This window comes from Ambystoma mexicanum, chromosome 13, assembly GCF_040938575.1.
Source record: "Ambystoma mexicanum isolate Mex_15411 chromosome 13, UKY_AmexF1_1, whole genome shotgun sequence".
NCBI classification, from domain to species: Eukaryota; Metazoa; Chordata; class Amphibia; order Caudata; family Ambystomatidae; genus Ambystoma; species Ambystoma mexicanum.
The window spans coordinates 784879532-784905258 of NC_090938.1; the positions used below are offsets into that span (position 1 = coordinate 784879532).

General features: G+C 48.9%; 1 protein-coding gene across 3 annotated transcripts in view; it reads left to right on the top strand.

The window, feature by feature from the left end:
- The window catches only part of VARS1 (valyl-tRNA synthetase 1), a 365643-nt gene that overhangs the window by 89887 nt on the left and 250029 nt on the right, over window positions 1–25727 (top strand). For all 3 annotated transcript variants that reach the window (XM_069635138.1, XM_069635139.1, XM_069635140.1), the window contains exons 9-15: window positions 10901–11065; window positions 15102–15183; window positions 16719–16838; window positions 17456–17564; window positions 17919–18007; window positions 18234–18324; window positions 18970–19094. In XM_069635138.1, coding sequence (XP_069491239.1) covers window positions 10901–11065; window positions 15102–15183; window positions 16719–16838; window positions 17456–17564; window positions 17919–18007; window positions 18234–18324; window positions 18970–19094 — 781 coding nt within the window. The remainder of the gene's footprint in view (window positions 1–10900; window positions 11066–15101; window positions 15184–16718; window positions 16839–17455; window positions 17565–17918; window positions 18008–18233; window positions 18325–18969; window positions 19095–25727) is intronic.

Here is a 25727-nt window from a genome sequence, read left to right on the forward strand (position 1 = left end):
GTCAAAGAGCACTGCAAAGGTCGAAGCTGCAGTCTCGACATAAGTGTTCACCTTTCTTTGAGAAATCTTGACGCCCTGCAGTCAACTCTCGAGGGATCCGTTGACGAACCGTTGAAGAAACTCTTCTAACTCGGGCACATAGGGGTAGTTGAACATTTTAACCAGGAAACGGTTGCCCAGGTTGGGGGGATCCTCACTCAGAACTGCCTCTAGGTAGCTGGGGTCAGCATTCTGCCATAGTTTAACCCAACTTGTTTTCCTTCCTATGCTCTATGCTGATAACCCTTGCTGTATGATTTGTATGCCATTATAACTGTCTGCATTTGATGCATTTTAAAGGAATCAATAGCTAAGATTGGTACCACATAGACGTTGTATATATTTGCCATATTAGAATTGCCACAGTACAAAGTGTTATTAATTGATGTATATATCTTGAACCTTATTTTTATATACAGAACTTTGTTAGCACATAACATAGTGTGTGGACATTCCTTTGTGGGGGCTTGGGGACTACCCTGTACTTGAGAACCAGCCCGCATCAACTCCTGAGAGCTTACACCTTGGTTGCTCATCCATTGCTATCACAATAGCGAATCTTGGCTGGGCTGCTCGGTGCCTTTGCTCTGCCATATAGAGGGCAGAAGTATAGATACCCGCCTTCAGTCTTTACAGTGAGGAAGATTGGGGGGGTAAGAGAGAGAGACAGAGGAATAGGAGAGATCAGGGTGTAGGGTTGAAGAAAGGAGGAAGGAATAGAGGGGGCAATGGCATGGGCGTAATTTTAGGGGGGGACAGGGGTGTTTGTCCCCCCCCAACTTTCATGGCACACCATTTTGTCCCCATTCATTTGGAAGGGGCACCTTTTCTTAAGATGTCATGTCCCCCCCAACATTTTCAGCAAAGTTACTCCACTGGGCAACGGGAGACGAGAGCATGAGGAAGTAGTTTGACTACGAGATAAGAGAGGAGGCGCGAGAAAGAGAAAAACCAAAGCAGGAATATCATAGTGCCTGGCAGTATGGGTTCCCTAGAAAATTCCAGAGGGAGTAAGACCGATAGGGCTGCAGCTTTTAGGCCCTCACCTGAAGTGTAGGTTAGTTTCAGATAGTAGGGCTACCTACTGTAGACTTTCCGTCCGAGCGGCTGGAAAGCAGGGATGCCAGGGTCGAGGGAACCTATGGCAGTTTGAGGGGCAGACCAGGAACTTCCATTTGTCTGGCCTTCCTGTAGTCCATCGTCAGCCAGGTTGTGAAATCGGAGACTAAAAGCAGTGAACTACCAAACTGAATAATTGAATTCTTAAAGCAATCTGTGACAGGTGGTATCCAGTCATTGGGCTGCCCTTTAAAAAGACAATACAGGAAACACTGTCTGCAAGATGGAATTCCACAGGCCCACAGCAGCTGGAAGTAGGAAGTTGTTGCGGGCCCTGCAACTGGTAGGTGTGCGAAGGGGCTGAGGGTGTGTGAAGGGGCATGGGGTAGATCGCATTAGGTGACAGGGTTTGGGTAGGGTCGAATTGACTCTGCATGGGCAAGGGGAAGGGGGCTGGGAGGGAAAGTGGCACACACGGGGAGGTAAACTCCCATACCCTCCCGCTGGAGCCATATCCCTGTTGGGGGGAGGGAGGGCATGGATGGCATGGCGAGATTAAAACCCGCTGATGGCAACACAATCCTGCCCAATGGAGGATACTTCTGGGCGGCCTTGAACAGGTATCTTATTTTGGAGCTACCTTTAGCAGGCTGTTTAAGGGCTTCAAAACCATGATGTAGCCACATGGGCTTTGTGTTGACTTTTATGGGTTGTTAACTTATTTTTTTCTCTAGCCAGGCTTCATCTCAAGTCTGGTTGAGAGTGTGACTTTGTGCTTTTGAACGAGTCCTCATGTCACCTAAGCTGGGGGTACCTCTTAGTCTACCAGATAGAATACCTTGTGTATTCATTTGGCTTGGCTAGGGTTGTGGCTTTTTTGCTGAGTGGACTCCATTTTATCTGGCTGGGTCCTTTTGTGACCCCCTCGCCCATTCCTCACAATTGCGGTTGTAGTTGTTTGCGTCAAAGACCTGAGGGGTCATCCTTGTCCCTCTTACTATCTGAGAGTGAAGGTAGCCATATTTGGCCACTGGATGTGCATCCCAGAACTGGGGGCTGCTGTCATCATGAAGCCATTTCCGACTGGCATATGCAGATGCCTGTCTGGGACAGTGTGGGATGAATGGGTCTTCAAGGAAGGATCGAAGCTCTGCCCCAACACCCTTTGACACCCCTGAAGAATCATATGGCAAAACATAGCCTTTCAGCAGGAACCTCTCCCCAAGATCCCAGGCAAAGGCTATGGTTAAGTCTCCCCTGACATGGGACGCGGCAGGTTTTGTACGATCGGACCGAAAAAAGGTCAGACCGTACAAAACGACCGAAAAATGCTCGAACACCAAAAGTTCGAACCTTTGGTGGTAGCATTGCAGGTAAGTAAAAAAAAAAAAAGACTGCAAGGGCTGCAGGGGTGTCCCCCGCAATACCCCGCTCACTATACTGTGTGGGATAGTGAGCGCAGTGTTGCGGGGGAAACCCCTGCAGCCCCGTAGTATGTAAGTGTGTTCGCATGAGAAAGGTGCAAACCTTTGGTAGTTCGCACCTTTCTCATGCGAACATTCCGGCAGCAGCAAAATCAGCCGCGGTCGGATCACTTAGTCACGCTGCATGCTTCCAATCCTGCGACTGCACCAACAAACTGTCCTTCCCTGTTCATCTTCTGTGGCTGGCTCCTCCCCGGAGTGCTTTCTTCAACTGTTCTTTAAGATCCGCTCTACGTAAGAGTCTCGCCTAATTTAATCCATCTCCAGAAGCTGGATCTTTTGCCCGAGGACGACGTGGGTACCCTGCATCACTAGCAACCACCAACCACAACTGTTCCACCTTTCTGCTTCTCTAGCTTCACCCCTGGCTTGGGAATCTCCAAATCTAGAATAATTGTTTTCCCCAGATATCTGTGGGTTCCATCTGCATTGATGTGCTGTTGTGAAGCCCTCTGTGGCCATTGTACAGCAACTGTGTCTCGAAACAGTCATTTCCTACCTCCTGCAGTACTGCTTACCTTCTTCCTCTTCATAATCGCTTGAGGATGTCCCTCCAGCAGAACTCCAGGAATTGCTACTTGGGCGCACTTTTGCACTGAGTGTTACAGAGATTGTCCTTAGGACTCTAGCCAGTATCCTCTGCTATATCTCCCTCACTCAGGCACTACTAGCGATCCCATCAAGCTCACCAGGTTCTCCAGGTGGTAGTCGTGGCAGAGAGGTGCAGGCTTAGCTCTCAGGAAGTGGGAGTGGGGTGGTTCACATGTACAGTACACAATTAAATACCAAATAAGAGAAGTTCCACACACTTTGTATACGAATAAGAGAAGTTCCACACACTTTGTATACGAATATAACCATTATATGAAGATAAGGCAAAGAGAAAAGCCACACTACAGGTAAGTAAAACCTTGTGAAAAAGAGCTGTCACAATGTAGCAAGTAAGTATACTTCTCCAGCATGGGGTCTGGCATGGATTCACATGCTCATGAATATTCCCCGTCTCGGGCTGGGAATCCTCGGTAAAGAAAAAAATCAGTATCAGTTTCGTTTCTGATCTGTCTTTCGTAGTAGTAACCAATCACTGATCTCTGCGTCATACTGACCACAGCCAATGACTGCCCTCTACCTAAGCCCCGCCTCTGGCAGCCAACTTCAGATTTTTACCGCACGTTCAAGTGTTGGGATCCTCGTGCTATTGCTCTCGAGCGTTAGTGCTATTTTTTCACGTTTTTTTCTCAAAAAATTTCTCTTTTTCGGTCAAAAGAGCCTCAAGCTCCACCGTTTCTTCATCCGATCAACGGGGACCCGTGTCGGATTCGTCTACGCCCCTCAAGGGTGAAGATTTCGTCGAGCCACGCTTTTGGAGGACTCCAGAAGTTTCCCAGGCCCATCTCGGACGACAAGAGGGCGGAAGCCCTAGAGATCTTGCAGGAAGGAGAGGTGGCGTCGGACCACGCCATTACGATTGCGACGGACATCGCTGACACTGGATTTCGCCAGTTGGGCAACGGCGTGTGCCTTAGGCGGCGTGGATGGCTCAAGGCTACTGACTTCCGTCAGGACGTGCAGACCAGAGTCTTGGACATGCCGTTCGACGGAAACAACCTGTTTGGGAAAACAGTGGACGACTCCCTTCAAGCCATCAAGGCAGACACGGAGACGGCCCGGGCTCTTGGGGTTCTCCAGCAACGGCGGCCGCCCTTTCGGAGCGGCGGAGGCAAACAGGGTGCCTCCAAAGGTTCCAGCGGCGGATTTTCCACCTACCGTCAAGCGGCCAGTTCGTCGTCACAGGAAGCTTACAGGGGACGAGGCAAGTCAGGCGGACCCCGCCGTCGTCGCCAAGGAGGACAAGGCGGCAAAGCCTCGTCTAAGCAGGACTGAACCGGCCGTGGGGTCGGGCCCCCACCGAAGCACCCTGGTGGGAGGCCGGCTGGCGAGCTTCGTCAGCGTGTGGGAGTCCATCTCCACCGACCGTTGGGTGCTGGACGCCCTAGCTCAGGGTCAAGCGCTCGAGTTTCTAAAGAGGTGCCCGCGCGTCCCCCCTGTGGCCAGGAAAGAACATCACGTCCCTCAACTTCTCTTGGAGGTAAAGGCGATGCTCAAGAAGGGCGCCATCGAGCTCGTCCCAAAGAGGCTTCGGGGCTCCGGAGTTTACTCAAGATACTTCCTCGTGAAGAAGAAGACGGGAGGATGGCGTCCCATCCTGGACCTACGACGACTGAACAAATTTATCAAGGCACAGAAGTTCCGGATGGTCACCCTCCAACACGTCCTGGGTCAACTGGAGGAGGGCGATTTCCTGTCGTCGTTGGATTTCGAGGATGCCTACTTCCATATTCCCATCCTAAAGGGACACCGAAAGTTTCTCAGGTTCGTGGTCCAAGGGCGTCACTACCAGTTCAAAGCCCTTCCCTTCGGATTGAGGTCGGCACCCAGGGTGTTCACCAAGTGCCTCGCACCGGTGGCGGCGCAACTGCGCCGAGAGGGGATCCATGTCTACCCCTACCTGGACGACTGGCTCATCCGAGCGAAGACGAAGGAGCTCGCCGTGGAGCACATGGCAAGGACCGTCCAACTACTCACGGACCTGGGATTCTCCATAAACTACGCCAAGTCCCACCTGGTGCCCGCGCAAGACGCACTGTTTCTGGGAGCGAAGCTCGACACAGTGTTGCTTCTGGCCTCTCCCTCGGAGGAAAGGACGAGAGCCATCTTGGGCAAGGTGCAGCGGATGCTGGTTGCGGACGCGGCCAGAGTGAGGTCCATCAAGTCCCTCCTCGGAATGATGTCTTCTTGCATTTACCTCATCCGACTGTGCAGGCTCCGGATGCGCCCGTTGCAGGAGTTCCTGGACGCGCGCTGGATCCAGACAACGGGCACCTTCGAGGAGAGGATCCCACTCGACGAGAGTTTCCGACGAGCGATCCGGTGGTGGGGCACCCGCGCGCATCTGACGGCGGGCATGGACTTCCAGACACCCGGCCACCAGGAGACAGTGACCACGGATGCCTCCCTGGAAGGGTGGGGAGCGCACACCGAAAATCTGCACGCGAGAGGCCTTTGGCTTCCAACGGAGAAGTCCCTCCATATCAACGTCCTGGAGCTCCGTGCAGTGTTTTGGGCCCTCAGGTCCTTTCTTCCGTCCCTCAAGGGCAAGGTGGTGAGGATCTTCGCTGACAACACCACCACCATGTTCTACATCAGGAAACAAGGCGGAACCAGGTCCCCAGCCCTGTCCAAGGAGGCGCAGGACCTGTGGCATTGGGCCGTCGCCCAAGGGATGTTTCTGGTGCCGTTTCATCTGGCAGGGATAAAAAACACCATCGCCGACTCGCTCAGCAGAGAGCTGTGCTCGTGCCACGAGTGGGAACTACGACACGATCTAGTGGACCGTCTCTTCCGACGGTGGGGCACACCCCAGATCGATCTGTTTGCGACCGCGACGAACTCCAAGTGCCGGAGGTTCGGCAGCAGGTTTCCCCAGCCGAGGAGCATGGGCGATGCGTTCTCGTTCCCCTGGGAGGGCCTGTTTCTATACGCGTTCCCTCCATTGCCATTGCTGATCTGGCTCATCAACCAGCTCAAGAGGTCACGGTGCAGGATGATCCTCGTCGCACCTGCGTGGCCGAGGCAGATATGGTTCCCGGACCTTCTGGACTTGTCAGCGTCCCCGTCAATCAAGCTGCCAGTGGACGCGGATCTTCTCTCCAGGGAAGGAGGCGCCATCCTCCATCACGACCCGAAGTCGCTGAGCTTGCAGGCCTAGCTCCTGCAGTGTTAGAGTTTGGAGGATACGACATACCGGCCGACTGCAGAGAGGTTCTTGCAAAGGCCAGGGCGTCCTCAACTCTTAAATGCTACGGACACAAATGGAAGAGGTTCTCTGTCTGGTGCCACGCACAGAAGATTAACCCTCTACGGATTACGGCTCCCCAAGTACTGCCGTACCTACTGACGCTGGCCCAGGCTGGACTGGCGCACGCGTCCATCAAGATTCATCTTGCTGCGATCTCCCGATACACCAGAACCACGGGGGGGACGTCTTTGTGGTCTCATCGTCTGGTGAAAGAGTTCATGAAGGGACTGTTCAGATCGTTCCTGCCGGTGAAGGCTCTGGCCCCGGCGTGGGAGCTCAACGTGGTGCTGACCAAGCTCATGGGACCTCCGTTCGAGCCTCTGCACTCGGCTCCGTTGAAGTTCTTGTCGTGGAAAACAGTGTTTCTTGTAGCCATCACCTCCGCACGTCGGGTGGGAGAGATCCAGGCCCTTTCCTGCAAGGCCCCGTACTTGACTTTTCACGACTCGAGGGTAGTGCTCAGGACGCACCCCTCCTTCATGCCCAAGGTGCCGTCGGACTTCCACCTCAACAAACCCTTGGTGTTGCCTGTTTTCTTCCCGTCGCCTTCGTCGCCGGCTGAAAGGACTTTGCACTCGCTGGATGTGGCTAGAGCGCTGAAGTTCTACGTGGACCGCACAAAGTGTTTTCGGAAGACGTCACAACTCTTTGTGAACTTTGGACCTGTCAATCAGGGGAAGGCTCTCTCGAAGGCTTCCATTTCCAGATGGCTCTCCGGCTCATGTACTGTCATCGGTTGGCAAACCGACCGCTGCCTGGCCATCCGAGAGCCCATTCCACCAGAGCGATCGCAGCTACCACGGCGTTCCTATCTGGTGTGCCCTTGCTGGACATCTGCAGGGCTGCTACGTGGAGGTCGACGCACACCTTAACGAAATTCTACTGCGTCGATCGGGATTCCAGGGAGGAGTCCAGGGTCGGCCAAGCAGTGCTGCGCAACCTGTCCGCCTAAGGTGAGCCTGGCGAGGAGGTAAGAATTGCTTAATGTTGAGTTTGATGTAATGCTTAATGTTGAGCCTTTGCCACCTCCCGTGGTTGTGCATGTGTGTACTGCTATGTATTCTTTATTCATGAGCATGTGAATCCATGCCAGACCCCATGCTGGAGAAGGAACAAGTTACTTACCTGTAACTGTTGTTCTCCAGCATGGGTCTGGCATGGATTCACATGCGAACCCTCCCGCCTACCCCTCTGCGGCTCTTCACTTGGTCATACTGCCACTTCACGTGCTACCAAATCTGAAGATGGCTGCCAGAGGCGGGGCTTAGGTAGAGGGCAGACATTGGCTGTGGTCAGTATGACGCAGAGATCAGTGATTGGTTACTACTACGAAAGACAGATCAGAAACGAAACTGATACTGATTTTTTTCTTTACCGAGGATTCCCAGCCTGACGACGGGGAATATTCATGAGCATGTGAATCCATGCCAGACCCATGCTGGAGAACAACAGTTACAGGTAAGTAACTTGTTCCGTTTGGAATAAGAGTCAAAGTCCTTCTTGAAAAAGGGGGTCTTGTAAGGACTCGGACACAAGGTTGCCATGTTTTTGGTTAAAGACACTTATAGAAAATAAAAGGGGTTGGGAAAAGACATGGAATTTCTCTACCTAAACAAAAACTAAGGAACTGTCCATGTCAGCATGTCAAAACCGTTCTATGTCCAAAGTTCTTTTCTGACCCTAAAACTATAAACTAAAGTATGAGGTGAAAAGGGAAATATCTTTAACCTTGGAATATTGAGGAAAAAGTGTTCATAAAGGAAAAATTACTCAAACAAAAGTTCTTCCGGTAAGAAAATTCATGATTCCAGAGGGTTGTTGCCTTCCCCTGTATTTGTCTTTGCTCCTTGAGGTTTTTACACAGAACAGTTCTTTGGTCCTCTTCTGGCCAACTACCACACTTGCACACAATAACTGTCTGGCGACTTCTCGGTCTCAGGTGATGTGGTTCTTCTTTCTTGACTAATCCAATCCTTTCTAATTGCCTGACATACTCTCCTGCCAGGGCTTCTGGTTTCACACACTTGAAATTGCCTGGTATACTCTGTATTGCCCCATTACTGCACAGACTGGCACTGCGACTCAGAAAATGTCGAAGCCGTTACAATCGATTTAGGCAAAATTATAGATGGGAGCGGGGTTGAGGTATACAATAAAGTGGTGGGAGAGGGGCTGCAGCCCCCCCATCTCCGCATTTAATTTCACATAAATTTGTTGTAACAGATTCAGACACTTTTGGAGTCGCAGTGATTACTGCGCAGTAACTGAAATCTCTTCATTGGCCCCCAGTGGCGGCAAGGATCAAGTTCAAGACCCTCTGCATCGTCCACAAGGCTTTCTGGGGCCTGGGACTGCAATACCTCCATCTCTCTCTACCGCGATAGCTTCCTTCTCGGCCCCTCCGCTGCTCGGGTTGAACTCCCTGGGGGTCAGTCGCTTCTCCAAGCAACAAGTTGGGGGCAGATCTCTTTCTTCAGCCGGTGACTCCCTCTGGAACAGCCTCCCTGCCTCTCTGAAACTTGAGCAGAACCATCTCTAGTTCCAGCAGCACCTCAAGACCTACCTCTTTGCTTCTGCCTTCTCTCTTCCTCTGCACTCCTGATCTCCTGTCCGATCCACGCACTGGGCACCTGGCCACTCTCTGAATTCGGGCCCAGGTCCCTGCCTGTTGTGCTGTAAACCTGTACTGCCTCTTGGCATTCCCTGCACTTGTGGTCTGTATCTGTAGCGCTACAGTCCCCTCTCCTGCACTTATTAGACACTTGTTGGCTGCACTTCTGAGCATCTGCACTTGCCACCTGTTGGCTGTACTACTTGTCGTTTCCGTTTTCCTTGTCCTGCACTTCTCCACTCCCCTAACGCCCCAGCACGTCTCCCCTCACCGTTCCCTTGCATTTGCACAATCTGAATGTCACTAGGCCTAGTAAGATCATTGTTTTCGTTCTCCGTCTGTTCCCTTGTCGCGCCTTGAACCACTTGTGTATAGGTGCGTTATGCCATATCATATCATAGATATGTATACTCTCCTCCCAGGACTTCTGCTTCACTCGGGGTCTTCACCGACTCCCAAAGTTCCTTGTATGTAATCTTGGATAACGTATCCCTTTGATATTATATCCTCTCACTGCTTTGTAGGTATTTGCACTGTACATTCACACATTAGAAGATGGGTTGTTTGAGATTTAAGCACCCTTTTTTCAATATGTCCCTTCTTCATCTCATTCAAATGGTTTCCCAATGTTCTCCCTCGGCAGGCTCACCAATATTTTATTTATTTATTTATTAGGCTCCCGGAAGTCCGCGGGCATCAGGGCGCCACAAGAAGACAAAAAAACTCAGGAACTAAAAGACTTAAATAAAGGACGGGACACTTGCCTCGGTGTCCCTGCTTCTTCTGGGTGGACTCATCTGTCTTTGCTGGTGTCTGGGAACTCACTCGCAGTCTGTAGATTAAGGATTTTGGTCTGCCTCCCTCTCGCGGCTGCCTTTCCTTGGCTCGTCGTTCCTCCGCAGCTTCTGCTTGACACACTTGCTCTTCTCTTGGCTCTGGTAAGTGAAACGCTTCTTTTCTTTATCTGCAAACGCCCAGGTGTCACTCACTGTCTCCTGGCGTTCCTGCAGCAACTTCTTGCTCTGCAGCTTCTTTCTCTGTTGGTCAGCCTCCTGGTTGCACCACGCCGGTCTCGGCTCCTCGTTCTCTGCACCTCGCAGAGAGGTGTAGCCCTTTCTCGCTGGCCGTCACAGCAGCTGTCCCTCATTCTTGGATTGAGCTACTTACATTTCCTGGGCACAGGTGCGTGCCAGAAAACACTGGAGCATTAATATCGCTTGCAGTCTCTTTTGCTCCATTCCTTCTTCCTAGTCCCAGTATTTCGAGGTTTCTGGGAACCGACGTCCAATGCTGACAATTGATTTATAGAATTTGAATAAGCATTTTCAAAAGGCTTTGATGGCAAGTTAGTTCTGTTTGATCGACAAGTAGAACTGAAAAAGGTGTTTTCATCAGATTCTCAAGGTTGGTTCATAGGTTTAATGGAAGGGGTTTCCCTGTTCTTTGTGGGAAAAACAATAGATGTATGACAAAAGGCCATGAGGGTTTCAGACATGGGGAAGTTATTTTCAAGAGATACCATGTCTCACCTGATGGAGCCATGTCATCTTCCCAGAGGTGGTCTCCTCCCACGTGATCCTCCATCATATGACTGCGCCCAGGGTCCGGATCAAGTAGCGGCTGCCGTCCCCTGGCCACATGGGAGGAGGTTACCGCAGGGAGATCAGTGATGACTCCACCAGATTCATCATAGTCTTTTATTGTGAATACTATTTTTGTACAGCATATATGAAAGGAAGCACTGGATTTTGTTTAGGTAATGTCAAAGGCCTGCACTCTCAGTTTGTCATTGCTTTTCTTGATGAGCACAGCGTATTTACTCCTTTTGGTCTCTTAACCTTATTTCAGGCACCGGATGCGTGGGGAGACCACCTTGTGGAACCCAGGCTGCGACCATGCAGGCATTGCCACGCAAGTGGTGGTGGAGAAGAAGCTGTGGAGGGAGCAGAGACAGACCCGGCACGACCTGGGCCGGGAGAAGTTCATCGAAGAGATCTGGAAGTGGAAGAATGAGTAAGTGGCACAGCAAATGCACTCAGTGCAGCAGAGAAAGGGTTGTGCACTGATATAAGGCAGCAGAATTACTTGCGCAAAACACGAAAATAAGATTCTGTATCAGCTACTCTTCCAACAATCTGTTTGTGTATTGTGGTGCGTTGTTCAGTAAGCTCCAAGTACTCATTGAAGCCATCACTGTCACTTTTTAACTAAACAAATACCCCCTCACTCTGAATCATTGAACATGAAATACATATATTCCTAACTAAGTTAGTTGTTTAAGGGTAAGAACCTGTTGGCTATCTGCACTTTAAAATTTGTCTCACAATTTGTCTCACATTTTTTAGGTATATTCTCAGCATTCAACAGAGAATGTTAGTCATACAGTAGTCATACAGGTGTTCAGTGTTTTGTCTTTTGAAATGAAGCACTCATTATGCTTTTCCCACGTGCACTGTTAACCTTTATTTATATTAATTTAAAAATGTGTTGGTCCATGTGCCAGTTGAAGACATTTTCTCTCTCGCTCCCCACCCCAGCCACTCGCAATCATCCCTAACCCAGGCATCCTTTCTCCCAGGTTAGTGTGTGCCATTGGTTCCACCCTACTGTCTACGTTCTCACTTGTACTAGAGGTGAAGACCTGCAAGCAGAACGCCTTCTCTGTATAAACTCCCTCGGAGACCTCCTAGAATTCCCCTAAACTATCCAGTCGTTAGTATTCTAAAAGGGGGTGTTGGGTTGTGCCTTACAGACACTCTGCTCGACTCTCTTTCATGCTCACATACTCCACTCCCTCTCACTTCCTATTCTCCTCTTACTACTCTTCACAGCTTCTACTCCTTCATCTCTCTGTGTATTCCTCCTCTGTCCCTCTGATGTCTCTCCTTCTAAGCCTCGTCTCCAGCTTTTTATGTTATTACTTTCTTAAGCACTCTACTTATCCTCCTCCACTCTGACTCCTTCCTCCACTAAGTACTACCACTACTCTACACTCCACCTCTACACAAAAACCCTTTTTTCACTCACACAATCACTATGCATTCACTCCCTTCATTTGCTCCACGTCCTCTCTTAAACACACACGCCACTCTTTCATGCACTCTAACATCGCAGTACCACTTGCATCCATTATTCAATGCCTCACCTACTCCTAAAATTTCCTCCACAATCCTCTTCACCATCCTTCCTCCTGCTGGTCTCTTAGTCTGCCATATCCACCTTCTCTGACCTCAGCCAAACAACCCACAATTTCCTGTTTCCGACTGCCTCTCTTGACTTCCTACCTATCACTGATTGGTTCTCTGACCCTGGCCAATCTGATTGTGCCCAGAAGGCATCGGAGTTACGGAATGTTTTAAAAATGTGGGTTTAAGCCCCGCCCCTTTTCTCTGCGCTGTGTTGCCATTCTGCAGGAATGGTGTTCCGTGCTGCAAAGTGTTCATATTTGCATTTGAGGACTGAGGCACGGCTCCCCTTCAGGTGAGCATTTTTCGTTGGTGTCTTTCTGTTTCAAGTTCCATGGGTGGTCTTGAGGGCAGTGGAAGGCTTCATTGACTGCTGCGTAGGAGCTGTGGGTGCTGACTCTCTGTTGCTTCCACACCTGTGATGCTGTTTGCACAGCGCTGCCATAGGTTTTATGATTGGGGAAACGAGGTCTCCGTCTCCTACCTTTGACTTTATTTTTCTGCCTAAGTGTTCAGAAGTCTCTGTGTTGGGTGGTGCTGGTTCTCTGCCAAAGTGGTTGTTCTCCTTCAGGGTTTGTTGTTTCTCTAAAATGAGAAGAGAAACTCTGCCGCAATTTGGGGTCAAAGGCATGGGGTGATGAAAGTTGATACTGCACATGAGTATACTGGCACATGGAGAGGGGACAGGAATTTGGGGCCCTTCCGTCCCCCTCTGAGTAGGGCTGGAACTGGATTCCTCCCTTAAGCAACATTACTGACTGAAACTACATACTGGAGCTCAAAAGGACCTCAGCATCCACGACCTCTGGGCCTACCAGGACTAAATCCTGGAGCTCAAAAGGACTTCTGCATCCACGATTCCTGGGCCTATCTTGACTAAATCCTGGAGCTCAAAAGGACTTCTGCATCCACGATTCCTGGGCCTATCTTGACTAAATCCTGGAGCTCAAAAGGACTTCTGCATCCACGATTCCTGGGCCTATCTTGACTAAATGCTGGAGCTCAAAAGGACCTCTGCATTCACGACCCTGGGCCTACCTTGATGGGACAAAGACCAGAAGATCGTGTCCCCAAAGGAAGTTTGAACCTCAGCAGTGGTCTCTGAAGAAATCGGAGTCTGAGGGAAAAGTTAACGCATATGTTCCCCACCCCATTTTTCCATAGGGACAGAACCTTACACCCATGTAACCCTATTTCACTCTTTTCTTACTTTGGTCATCTGAAGCCTGGTTAAGGATCCCTTCCTAGGCATATTCTAGTGTTTGGGATTGAGTGAGTTACTTACCTGAAATTTACTTAACCATTGTGAACTTAGTATTCTAACCACTGGCATCGTCCAATCACATAGCAAACCTTCCTGAAAAGTATTTCTTTGAAACTGTGGATTGTGGGGCACAAAGCCTGGTCTGGATTTGCTAAGTTTTGGGGAACTCTTTTGTGGTTACTCTGAAGTGTCTTTACTGAATTTCATGCATGTGAGTATGTGCATGTTTTATACTGGTTGTTGGATCACATGTTTCTTTCCTTGCCTAAGGGTGAATGTACATGTTTGTAGCGTGAGAATGTAAGCCTTACTGTTCTGCTACCCTACCTTTGCTGGGTTTGGCTAGACTTCAGTGACTTCCCAATTTCGCATAATATGTTGGCAATCTCAACACCTCCTAACAGCAATTGTCTGTGGTGTGCCCCCTGAGAGACCTTAGGCCTCTCACGGTGGTGGGTTACAAAGGCACGCTGTGTTTCTATTCCCAGTCAGATGTGAACAGCTCAACTGGCCACATTTCAATGATTCTTAACCCTTTTTTTTTTTGTCCTACTCATGTGGGCAATGTTTATTTCTAATCTTGCTGTAAACCAGGTGATCATTCTATGGAAGATGGAGAAATATCAGCTTGTCCCCTTCCCAGATGTCTTCTATTGCATCACAAACCTTATGACGTTAAAGGTACCCTCTGTTCCAAGGAAATGCCCAGTACTGTACATGATATATTTGGATTGTTGGACTTGCGTGGCTGTGAATAAACTTGAGCCTTGAGTAATGTAGGGCAACAGAGATTGAATGTGAAAAATGCATTGGGCCTTTGTGACACACTCAGTGCTAAACGCACCAAGTGAACTTTCTCCAGCATTCGGAAAGCATGACTGCTGCTCCTCCTTTAAACAGGCAAACACCACATAGTGAGAAATGAACACCTGATGAAAGGACGAGCATAGTGTCCGATCTCTGGCAGCGTCCCTCTGCATCTGCTCAAAGGAGGCTAGTTGTGGCTCTGTTGGGCTTTGTGCCTGGCATGGAGTACTTCCTGGCGAAGTTGTCCTGTTCAGCTTCTGTACGCCAGTATAGACACACCAGTTCACACGGGTGGGGGCATGCTGAAGATTGCTTGGGGTGTTGGTTCTGGTCTTGTCGAGAGCAGAGCCTTGGAAAGTGATTGGTTTGCGACAGTGCTGTGTTCTATGCTTGAATCTTAGGAGCTCAGGTGGTCTCCACCTACTGCTTCAGCACAGACTTGTGGCTTGAAGGCGGTTGTCTGGTAGGGCTGCTTTTCACTTGTTTTGCTTCTTCGAACAAAGGGCACTGTTTTCTGTCATGTTAACATGGCTGACATTTTGCTTTCATGTGCAATCGCCTCCAGTGGACTCTTCCTAGCCAAGGAAACACTTGTGTATAGGCGCGTTATAAATGCCATATCATATCACTCACCTCTCGGTCCAGCCAAACCATTTACATGGCTAGATTTGTCTGCAAAGAAGTACATACCTACCTTGACCCTGCTGTTATCCATAGAGAGAATTGCAAAAGAGCGATCTTGTAGCAGAGTTGATTAGTTTTGGACTGTTTCTCTCTCCCTCCCTCTCTACAGGAAAGGAGACCGCATTTATCACCAGCTGAGGACACTGGGCTCCTCCATGGACTGGGACCGGGCCTGTTTCACCATGGATGCCGTGAGTTATCCCAGTCCTGCCATAAGCGATCTTCCTGCACATTCCTTTGTGTTGGCCCTTCTCTAGGTGTGGACTTGACGTTCAGTAGAGGGAGAGTAGTTGCGTTTCGGCTTTTCTCCCCATAACTTCTCACTAATGGAAGAATCTGAGAAGAGAGATGATCTCTGGTCGTTTGGCAGCACATAACGGCATGCAGGTTTTTTTTTTATCTTGTTTTATTAGCATTTTCCTTAATATAAACTGTAAGTGTCCCCCTCCGTTCCCCCTTTCCCCCGACCTGCAATTTGAAGCAATATTGCTACAGTCTCTTGTGGCTTTGGTAAGGGTTGCAATTTACATTATGTTCATGATTGTCAGATTCTGGGGGTACAATTGTATCGAATAGTGTCCCCGTAGGTAGTCCAACACCATGCCCCAGCCTTGGCAGAACTTGTCTCTACCCCTTTGTATTCCATTCCATTGCTACTATGCCCCCATACTTTACATAGCCATTCCACATTCGTGGGGGGTTCTTTCCTTTTTCAATTCCTCGCTGTTACTACCCACGCTGCTATAAGTAGGATCGTGTAGGCCTTACTTTGGGGTTTTGTCTGGATTTGAAATTCTGATTCGAAGAGGCCACACATCCATTCATTTTGAGAATAATCTGGGGGGCACTGAACCTTTTGTGAAATTTGAGATTTTGTGTCACCCCAGAATCCTTGCAACTTCGGGCAGTGTAACCAAATGTATCTCCAGTCCCCCCCCTCCCTGAACATCCCCTCCAACATTCTTGGGTACATTGAGTATAGCCTCTCGGGGGGGGGGGGGGGGGGGGTATAGTGCCATTGTACCATTGTCTTGTACCAAGCCTCCCTCATCTGTATAGATTTGGTTAGTTTCGGGATTTACACCCAGTGAGTGTCAGATATCACCTCTCCCACTGTGGACTGCCATTTTAGCATGTAGGGCCACTTACGGATTGGTCCTTCTCCCTGCAGTAGCCATGCAGTTTTTTAATGCAGGATTTCCCCAGTGCATTGAGGCTTATATAGTGGTTGCAGGGAAGCATGCTTTCTAGCGGAAAAGGCCCGCTCTAACAGTGGCTTCCAGGGATGATATGATGCCATCAGCGTGCACGGCCCTCTCAGAGGTGCTCTGCAGCCACAGGCTTGTGTCCTCCCATTTGGGGGCTTCATTTCTGGCTCCAGCAGCTTGAGGGATGCTTCTGCTTAATGACCCCCATGCCAGGAGACGACAGATACCGGGGGAAAAGATGCATCCCTCATGATCAGCTAAGCTGCACACAACATCCTATTTGTGGGAGATTTCTAGTAAGATCAAAAGTTCATGCATAAGCTGTGGGTTTGATGGCTTTACGATTGAAACACCCACGTTTTACTGCAAGAATTCATAATGTCGTAATTGAAAGGCAGAAAAACCCTCAGACCACCAAAACCATGCCCACTTATCCAACCGTTAGAAGAAATTGCCATTGGAGGGAATCTGTTGTGTTGTGGTTTTCACCCTTTTCTCCTTTTTTTGTTGCTTCGCAGAAACTCTCCTACGCTGTCCAGGAAGCGTTTGTACGCCTCCACGAACAAGGGGTCATCTACCGCAGTAAGCGCCTGGTGAACTGGTCCTGCACTCTGAACTCTGCCATATCTGATATAGAGGTGTGTATTCCATTTGCAGCTGGGTGATGAGAAATAAAGTGCGCCCCCTCCCCCGGGGAGGACGGGTATTCTCATCACGGCCATCTGGCCAGCTGTGCAAGTTTCAGTGCACTCACAATCCCTTTCATCTTCCCAGCACCCCAGTGTAGTCTGCATTGTAAATCTATGTGCCGTGCCACTGACACCTTCTGACACCATTCTCAAGGGCCCAGTGTCCATGTACTGTTGGCTGTTAGACCTCTTCTCACTCTCCGGCGGCCATTGACTCCATGACAAAGTGTCCATTGTCTGCAAGTACCCTGCTGTGGCCAACACTCTGGCCTTCTCACTTGGTATTTCCCTGGACTCCCTGCTGCTTCTGCTTCATGTCTGCATGCTGTTGCAGCATCACTGTGGCACAAGTCCTTTCTGGTGAGGATAGGTGCGTAAAGGGTGTTGAACGAGTCCTCTTCTATGCTGGAGTGTATCAGGCTTTTTGACTTTTCCATACCATACCTAACATGATGCCATATTGCTTGAATTCTGGTTCGCCGATTTGCTCTGTGGTTGGTAAGAAGCTTGTTTACAAAAGCAGAGCCTAGTTCATTGTGGTTCCTGCCCCCTTTTTCAATGGCCAGGTGGATAAGAAGGAGTTAACTGGACGAACGCTGCTCCCAGTGCCAGGATACAAGGAGAAGGTGGAGTTCGGGGTGCTGGTGTCATTCGCCTACAAGATTCAGGGATCAGGTGAACTTTTAGAACCCATTTCTGAGCTGAGAATGCTGCTGTGACGCCAGGGGTTTGCTGTGAAGGTTTCATGCTCCTCATCATTAGCTACAGTCGCATGTTGTGGAATTGTCGTGGGACATGTGAGCTTTTTGATGGCATAGGTCTTTGTTTTATTCTCCATGGTTGCTCCAGTCACTGAGCTATAGCACCATTCTGATGAGGAGGAGGCCGGGTGGGACTTGTGCAAGGGTGTCTCCCTTCAAACCTTCCTTACTCCAGCACGACTCTGAATATGGCGTTTCTCTTCCATTGAGGATCATAATGTGTACTATCTCTCTATCTCCCTCCTCTCTTCATGTTATTTTTCTGCAGACGAGGAAGTGGTGGTGGCCACAACTCGTATTGAAACAATGCTGGGAGACACAGCCGTGGCAGTGCACCCACAGGACCCCCGTTACCAGGTAGGTCACTCCACTAAATCCTCAAGCCTCGCTTGCAAGTGCTGCAGCAGACACCTCTATACCACTCTCGTCCATAGTTATCCACATAACACCTATCAGATGCACCTATTAACTAACTATCCATCCAAGAGGACATCTCTTCTGTACGAAGAGTGCCTCCTCGGATAAGCCATTCTCCACCATCACCTCACACTGAATGCATGCTGTCTACTTTATCTCCATGCAGCACCTCAAGGGGAAGAGTGTGACGCACCCCTTCTGCAATAAGGCCATGCCGATCGTGTTTGACGAGTTTGTGGACATGAGCTTCGGCACAGGTGAGCATGGATGAAGCTAGAGAAGTGGCGGAAGTGGACTCATTGTATGTCGCCATGCAGCGGGGCTGGGGTATAAAGCTTTCATCACCAGATGGACCCAGAACATATTTGCTCCTCTAGCTGTACCTTCTCTTGCCCTTCCCTGCTGATCTCCTTCCTCTGGACTCTCTACTGATGACTGTGGAGGCAGGCTGGCAGCCCACCTCTGCGGTGAGAGGGCGAGTGTGGAAGGAAAGCTTCCCCTTTAACTCGCTGCATTATTCCCTTTAGACTCCCCGGATAACGCTGGCTTGTTGATCTGCGTGAAGAGCGCTTTGCAGGCAGGAGGCGCTAGTGCAGATGTGATGTGTATGCAGAGGGCGCGGCTAGTAGAAGCAGAGCTCTGTCTTGGATTCTCTTCTAGTTTCATCACCTCTTTCTCTCCACTCCCTGCAATATTCCCTTTAGACTCCCCGGATAACGTTGGCTTGTTGATCTGAGGAGAGCTTTGCAGGCTGGAGACGCTAGTGCAGATGTGATGTGTATGCAGAGAGCGCTGGAGACGCTAGTGCAGATGTGAGGTGTATGCAGAGGGTACGGCGGGTAGAAGCAGAGCTCTGTCTTGGATGCTCTTCTAGTTTCATCACCTCTTTCTCTCTCTCTCAGGCGCTGTGAAGATCACTCCTGCCCACGACCAGAATGATTATGAGGTGGGAATGAGGCATGGTCTGGAGTTCATAAATATCATGGATGACGACGGCTTCTTGGTGAACGTTCCTGCCCCCTTCCTGGTATGTAGGAGCTTCCCATGAAAAACCCAGGAGCATTTCTCTAATCCTAAAACAGATTTCTCAGAGCAGAGTCTTAACCGTAGTATCAATTGTCAACCACGCCTACATTCTTTCATTCCCAGAGTGGGAGAGCACCACCACCTAGTGGACAGAAGAGCAGTTTGTGCTAAAGTTGCAAAATAGTGCACCAAATGTTTGTTTTGTTTATTTATTTGATACAGCGCAACCAAACCCTTGGGTAGCTGGGCGCAAGCATTACAAGTATACTTAGAAGCTTAGTTACATGGAAAATAATCGTGTCTGCATACAGGAGAGGTAAAACAAATTACTACTAGCTAGTTTACAACAAGACAAAAAGTCATATGCGAAATTACAAGATCTACACAAAACCGGTAGTCATATACAAATGTTACAATATTAACACAGCAAGATTGCATTCAGGTAAGATCTAGGTAGCAGCTACGTTGAACGTGATATGCTAGCATGCATATGAAGGCAGGTAATGGCATGGTAAGAGCGAGGCCGTAGGTTTAGGAGTCCTTAGACCAAATCCAGGAGAGGGTTTTACGTCTAAAACTAGAGTAAGGTTGGTCAGTTCTGAGATCCTGAGGGAGAGAGTTCCAGGATTGTGCGGCTATGACTGGGAAGCTAGAGCCGCCCGCTGTAGACCGTTTAAATCTAGGGACCTCGAGGGTATGGATGTTGCCAGATCTCATTGGGCGGGTAGTTAAACTTCTGTTAATTCCTTCAGCAAGATAAGGTGGGGCTATGTTGTTAAGACATTTGGACGTGAGAGAGAGTGTTTTAAGAAGGATCCTATCATGGATCTTGAGCCAATGGATCTTTCTTCTGAATGTGGAAATACGTTCTTTGATGGGAATATTTAGGGCTGCTCTGATGGCATTATTTTGGAGTCTTGGTAGTTTGTCAATGATATATTTATTGGCTCCTGCGTATAAGGCATTACAGTAATCCAATCTGGATATTATAAGTGCATTTGACAATGTAATACAGCCCGATTCGGAGAGAAACGGTCTGCAAGCTCTGATCAATTTGCAAGTGTAAGCTGTGGAAGATGCGAGAGAATTGGCTTGCTTCTGAAGGGTCGGTGCCGAGTCGAGATAGAAACCCAGGGTTTGACTGCAGGTATTACTTTAATAATGTTGTTATCAATGTTGAAGGAGGCATAGTTTGGGCTAAGTTTTTTTCAGGGCCGTCTCTGAACCTAGGATCAGTAGCTCAGTTTTGTCGTCGTTCAGGTAGAGGCCGTGGGAGGCCCTCCATGCCTGAATTGAGGAGGTAAATTTTATTTACCAAGGCCGAGTCCTCCATGAATTTGCCCGAAAGGGGGATAAGGATCTGAGTGTCATCTGCATAGTTAGTGTAGGTGACACCCAGTCTGTCCAACTTGTCAAACAGGGGCTTAGTAAAGATATTTTCTGATGCTTGTTAATCTGCTTAGAATCTAGAATCACATGCTGTGCATATGGTCTGACATCCAGTGGTAACCGTGGAGTATGGCATCTTGTCTTTCGGGAACCGAAAGGGGACATCGGCATAGGTGTGTCTGTAACACTATCCCTATAGTGACGTGTGTAGTACCCAAATTCCCTCACGCGCCGAGGTCCCTCAGATTGTTTTTTTCCACCCAGATAACAGGTCGCCCTACAGCGGAGCTCTTACTAGAGACATTGTTTATCTTACCAAATTTAATCGGTTATGCCCCGTTAAGTCACTTCGCCTAATAAGAACATCTTCGATGAAGACTACGGAGGATTCGTCTATGGCTGCGGTCTCGGCGCCTAAGATCTGGCGGCCGGATTTCCACGTGGTCGGGCCCTCTGGCCGACCTACACAGTAGGGAGAGTGGGTTCGGGGTGGCCATATTGTTATGTCTTTCCTACTTTCCACTTCTTTCGGTCTGGTCATCCTTCCCTTTGGCTATGGAAAGGACTACTTTTAGATTCTGCCTTAAGTGTAGGGTCAGATATCCTTGGAAGGACGAGCACAGGACTTGTAACGCTTGTCTCCCCCTAGAGCACGACGAAAAGGGGTGTTCAGCGTGCAAGCTCCCTAAGCCTAAAACTCTTAAGGATCGCCGTGTAAAGCGGTGGGCCGCGTACGCCATGTCACGCGTGGAGCCTCTGTCCCCTACCGCAACACCAGTCGAAAGTGATGGGGGTACTTCGGATGACCAAACGTCCAATGCGGATGTTATAGACCTTGAGGTGGACACTTCTAGGTCCGCCACTGTTACGCTCACCTGGCTCCCACAGGGGCGTCGGTCGGACCCGGACAGCTGCGGTCTCCACCCACGTGATGCGTAGTGCAGCGATGACTGACTTGATCTGCCCTCCTAATCTTGTTTGCTTAACTCGTAGAAATATTCTCCTGCAAGTGGAGAGATGGATTTAGCCACTTGTGGATTCAAGTGATGGCACCCCCACACTCCTCCCCAACTAATCACCTCGGAAATGCCCTCACAGCAATCTCACCTTGTATTCTTGAAAGATGAGCACTCCATCCTGTGTGTGGATTTGCAGGGGCGCGTCGATTCCAGTTACTTCACTGGTTTGAAGGCTCGGGAGAGTTCCGGAGAGTATTGACTGAGGTTCCTGGTGAGGACCAGTAAGTATTAAGTTCATAGAGTTCAATATGTCCGATGTTCACTCTTGCCCCCCCCCCCCTCCTTTCTTGTCTTGCAGCTGGCTCGTGAAAAGATGCTCTTGTGGCAGCTGGTGGCGCTCAGGTAAGAGTCTGTATTACCCGGCGCTGTCCGGTAAATGTTGCACGAGGAAAACGTGTTGTTTTGTCTCTCTTTACAGATGCGGCACGTGAAAATATGGAGAGTCACAAGAGGATGCCTACGGTGGTAAATCAGGTAAGTCTATGGTGGTAAGAATTATATTTGTTGGTTCCCTCGGCTCACCTTGTGGTTTTCTTTTGTCTCCTAGGTGCCGAAGTTCGGCGAAGAAATGATGGAGGCAGCGCCGACCCGAAGGATGCTGTGAAGACTGGTGAGTATGGCGCGGCACTGCAGCTGGAGGTGCAGCGCGTGCAGAAATGTTCTTTACAGGTCCAAAGACAAGATGGATCCAGAATCAGGTGTGGAATAGAAATAAGTTTATTTTCTAACCTTGTCCCTTTCTTTCCTCTTTGTTTTAGGATCTCCGGATTCGAGGGCGGGCGTGGCAGAAGACTGGATGCAGGCTGCAGGCACGGTGAGTGTTACGCTGCTGGATGCAGAATAACGCGAAGCGTGTGTTGCTGGTCGGTGTGGTTTAAATAGCCTCAAAAGTAGTCCCAGGTAAGAAGTCCCTAGAACCACACCCGAGTAAAAAATAGTCCCTGTAGAAAAATAGTCCCTTTCAGGCTTCATGTTGGATTGGAGTCATTTGCAGCATGATCTGCCTGAGGTAAGTAATGACTATGAGCCTGGTGCCTTAGGCGCCAGGACTGATTCCTACTATGAGCCTGGAGCCTAAGGCACCAGGACTGAACCCAGATAGCCCCTAGCCGGGGCTTCTGAGGTTTTACTAAATGTCTAGATGCCTGCTCCCGGGGCTGATGGACTTGGTCCGGATGCCTGGGGGTAGGTATCATGACAGGACTTGGTCCGGATGCCTGGGGGTAGGCATCATGACAGCAAACCCCTCCCCAAAGCCCCTCCTAAAGTTGTTCTTCCCCTGGGCTCTGGTTTGTCTGGGAAGTTCCGGTGGAATCTTTTCACCAACTGAGGTGCATGGACGTGGTCACTAGGTTCCCATGACCTTTCTTGTGGTCCGTAGCCCTTCCAATCGATTAAATAAAAAAGTTTTGATTTAACCATCTTGGAGTCCAGGATATTTTTTACCTCAAATTCAGGTTCTCCATCTATCAAGATGGGGTCGGGTGGTTTGGTTAATCTTGTTCCTGGTTGAACTGGTTTTAAAAGTGAAACATGAAAGACAGGATGAATGCGCATATTGGAGGGTAATTCCAATTTGACGTCTACTGGGTTGATAATGGCCTTAATTGTGTAAGGTCCCAAATATCTAGGGTTGGTTCCCTTCAGAGGTATGTGTTTTGTAGCCAGCCAAACTTGATCCCCAATCTGGTATCGTGGAGTTTCACTTCTATGATGATCAGCATTTTTCTTATATTTCTCTTTTGCTTGTTTCAAATGTTCTGTTGCCTCTTTAAAGGCTTGTTTAATAGTAGAATGCAAATGCCTAACTGCAGGCATTTCTAAATGCTGAGGCGAATCTAGTTCTGAGGTTCGAGGGTGATGTCCATATATGGTATAAAAGGGGCTTTGTCCGGTTCCTGAATGTGAGTTATTGTATGCATACTCGGAAATCCATAAAATATCTTTCCAATTACTTTCGGTCTGGTGTAGCATGCAACGTAGGTACTGTTCAAGGGTCTGGTTGGTCCTCTCCGTCTGACCATCGGTCTGGGGATGGTGACTGGTTGATAACCTCATGTCGATTGGCGCCAGTTGACAACATTTCTTCCAAAAATGTGAAATGAATTGACTACCTCGGTCAGAGACCAATGCGGAAGGAAATCCTTGCATTCGAACAATGTTTTTGAGGAACTCCTTGGCCAGAATTGAAGCAGTAGGTAATCCCTTTAGAGGAATAAAGTGGGCCATCTTGGAAAAAAGATCCACAATAACTAGAATGGTGTTACCTCCATTACATGGAGGTAGATCTGTAATAAAGTCTAACGATAAGGTGTGCCATGGTGTAGGTGGAATATCCAAAGGTTGTAAGAGGCCAGCTGGTTTTTTCTTCTGACTTTTGTTTTGGGCGCAAATGCCACAAGCCATTACAATTGACTTTACGTCTTTTCGCCAGGTGGGCCACCAGAATTGTCTCTTAATATTAGCTTCAGTTTTTGCGATACCGGAGTGTCCTTCCATCATGGTGTCATGATAATTGGAGATGACTAGTTCTTGTAGTTCCTTGTGTGGTAGAATTAGTCGCCCTTGATAATAAGCTAGGTCATTGATGACTGAGTAGTCCGGTCCTTTCTTCACCCAGTCCTGCAGGGCTGTTGGCTCGAAGAGTTGTTGGATCTTTACTTGAATATCCTCTAGTGTCTGTAGAGTGGTTATGCCAAGAATTCTTTGTTCTGAAATTATAGGCACCGGTTCCGGGTTCGCATATGCTTCTCCCATCCCTATTCGGGATAAGGCACCTGCCTTGCCATTTTTACAACCTGGTCGATAAGTGATCACGAAATCGAACTCGGCAAAGAACAATGCCCATCGAAGTTGACGCGACGATTGGGCCTTGGCTGTTTTTAAATACTGCAAGTTCCGCTGATCGGTGATTACCGTAATGGTATGCCTGGCACCGAGAAGATAATGCCCCCAAGCCTTGAAGGCGGATTTGATGGCGAATAATTCTTTATCGGTAACCGCATAGTTTAACTCGGGTGCCGAGAACTTTCTGGACCAAAATGCTACTGGGTGAAGTTGACCGGTTTCAGGATCCTTCTGGGACAGGACAGCTCCCATGGCTAAACTGGATGCATCAGTTTCAACTATGTATGGAAGTTCGGGGCGTGGATGCTTTAAGACATGTGCAGATGTGAATTTCGCTTTCAGCTCTTGGAAGGCCTTTTCAGCTTCTTCGGTTCACAAGAAGCGTTTGTTTGTTCGCAAAAGTGCTGTGATAGGGTGTACAACATGTGAGAAATCTGGAATGAATCTTCGGTAGAAATGAGCAAATCCGAGAATGCTTTGTACCCCTTTAACTGAACTGGGTGATGGCCACTTGACGATTGCTTCCACCTTTCGAGAGTCCATTCGGACTCCTTTTGGAGTCAGGATAAATCCAAGGAATTCAACTTCCGTAGCATGAAAAACGCATTTTTGCAATTTTGCATATAACTTGTGCTGGCGTAGTTTCTCAAGGACTGCACGAATGTGCTTCACATGGTCTGATTCTGAAGAGGAAACCACTAGAATGTCGTCTATGTATACAACAACACAGACGTCAATGAGTTCACGAAGGACATCGTTCATAAAATACTGGAAGGCTGCTGGTGTATTGCACAATCCGAAAGGGCATCACCTGGTATTCGAATAACCCGTACTTAGTGCGAAAAGCAGTCTTCCATTCGTCGCCTTTCTTTACACGTACCAGATGGATATGCCCCTCGGAGATCTAATTTAGTGTAGATGCAAGGGTCCTTTACTTGGTCTAGTAATTCGGGGATCAGAGGCAATGGCTATCGGTTCTTAACCATGATCTGATTAATGCGCGGTAGTCTATGCACGTTCTGAGGTCACCTTTCTTTTTAGGCACGAAGAACAAAGCTGAAGATGCAGGGGACTTGGATGGACGAATTAAGCCATTCGCAAGGTATTGGTCCAAGTATTGTCGTAGGTGAAGGTTTTCGGGTTCCGTAAGGGTCTAGATCCTACTACATGGAGGTTGTGCACCGGGTATGAGATCGATTTGACAATCGTATGATCTGTGAGGTGGCAAGGTGTTTGCCTGTTCCTTTTGGAAAACATCCTGGAATTCTTGATATTCCTGAGGTAACTGCACGACTGGAGTAGCGACTGTGGCCAAGCCTTGGTTCAAGGTTTTTTTTTTTGGGTAACAAGTATGTGCACAATCCGGGAAGGTTATTCTC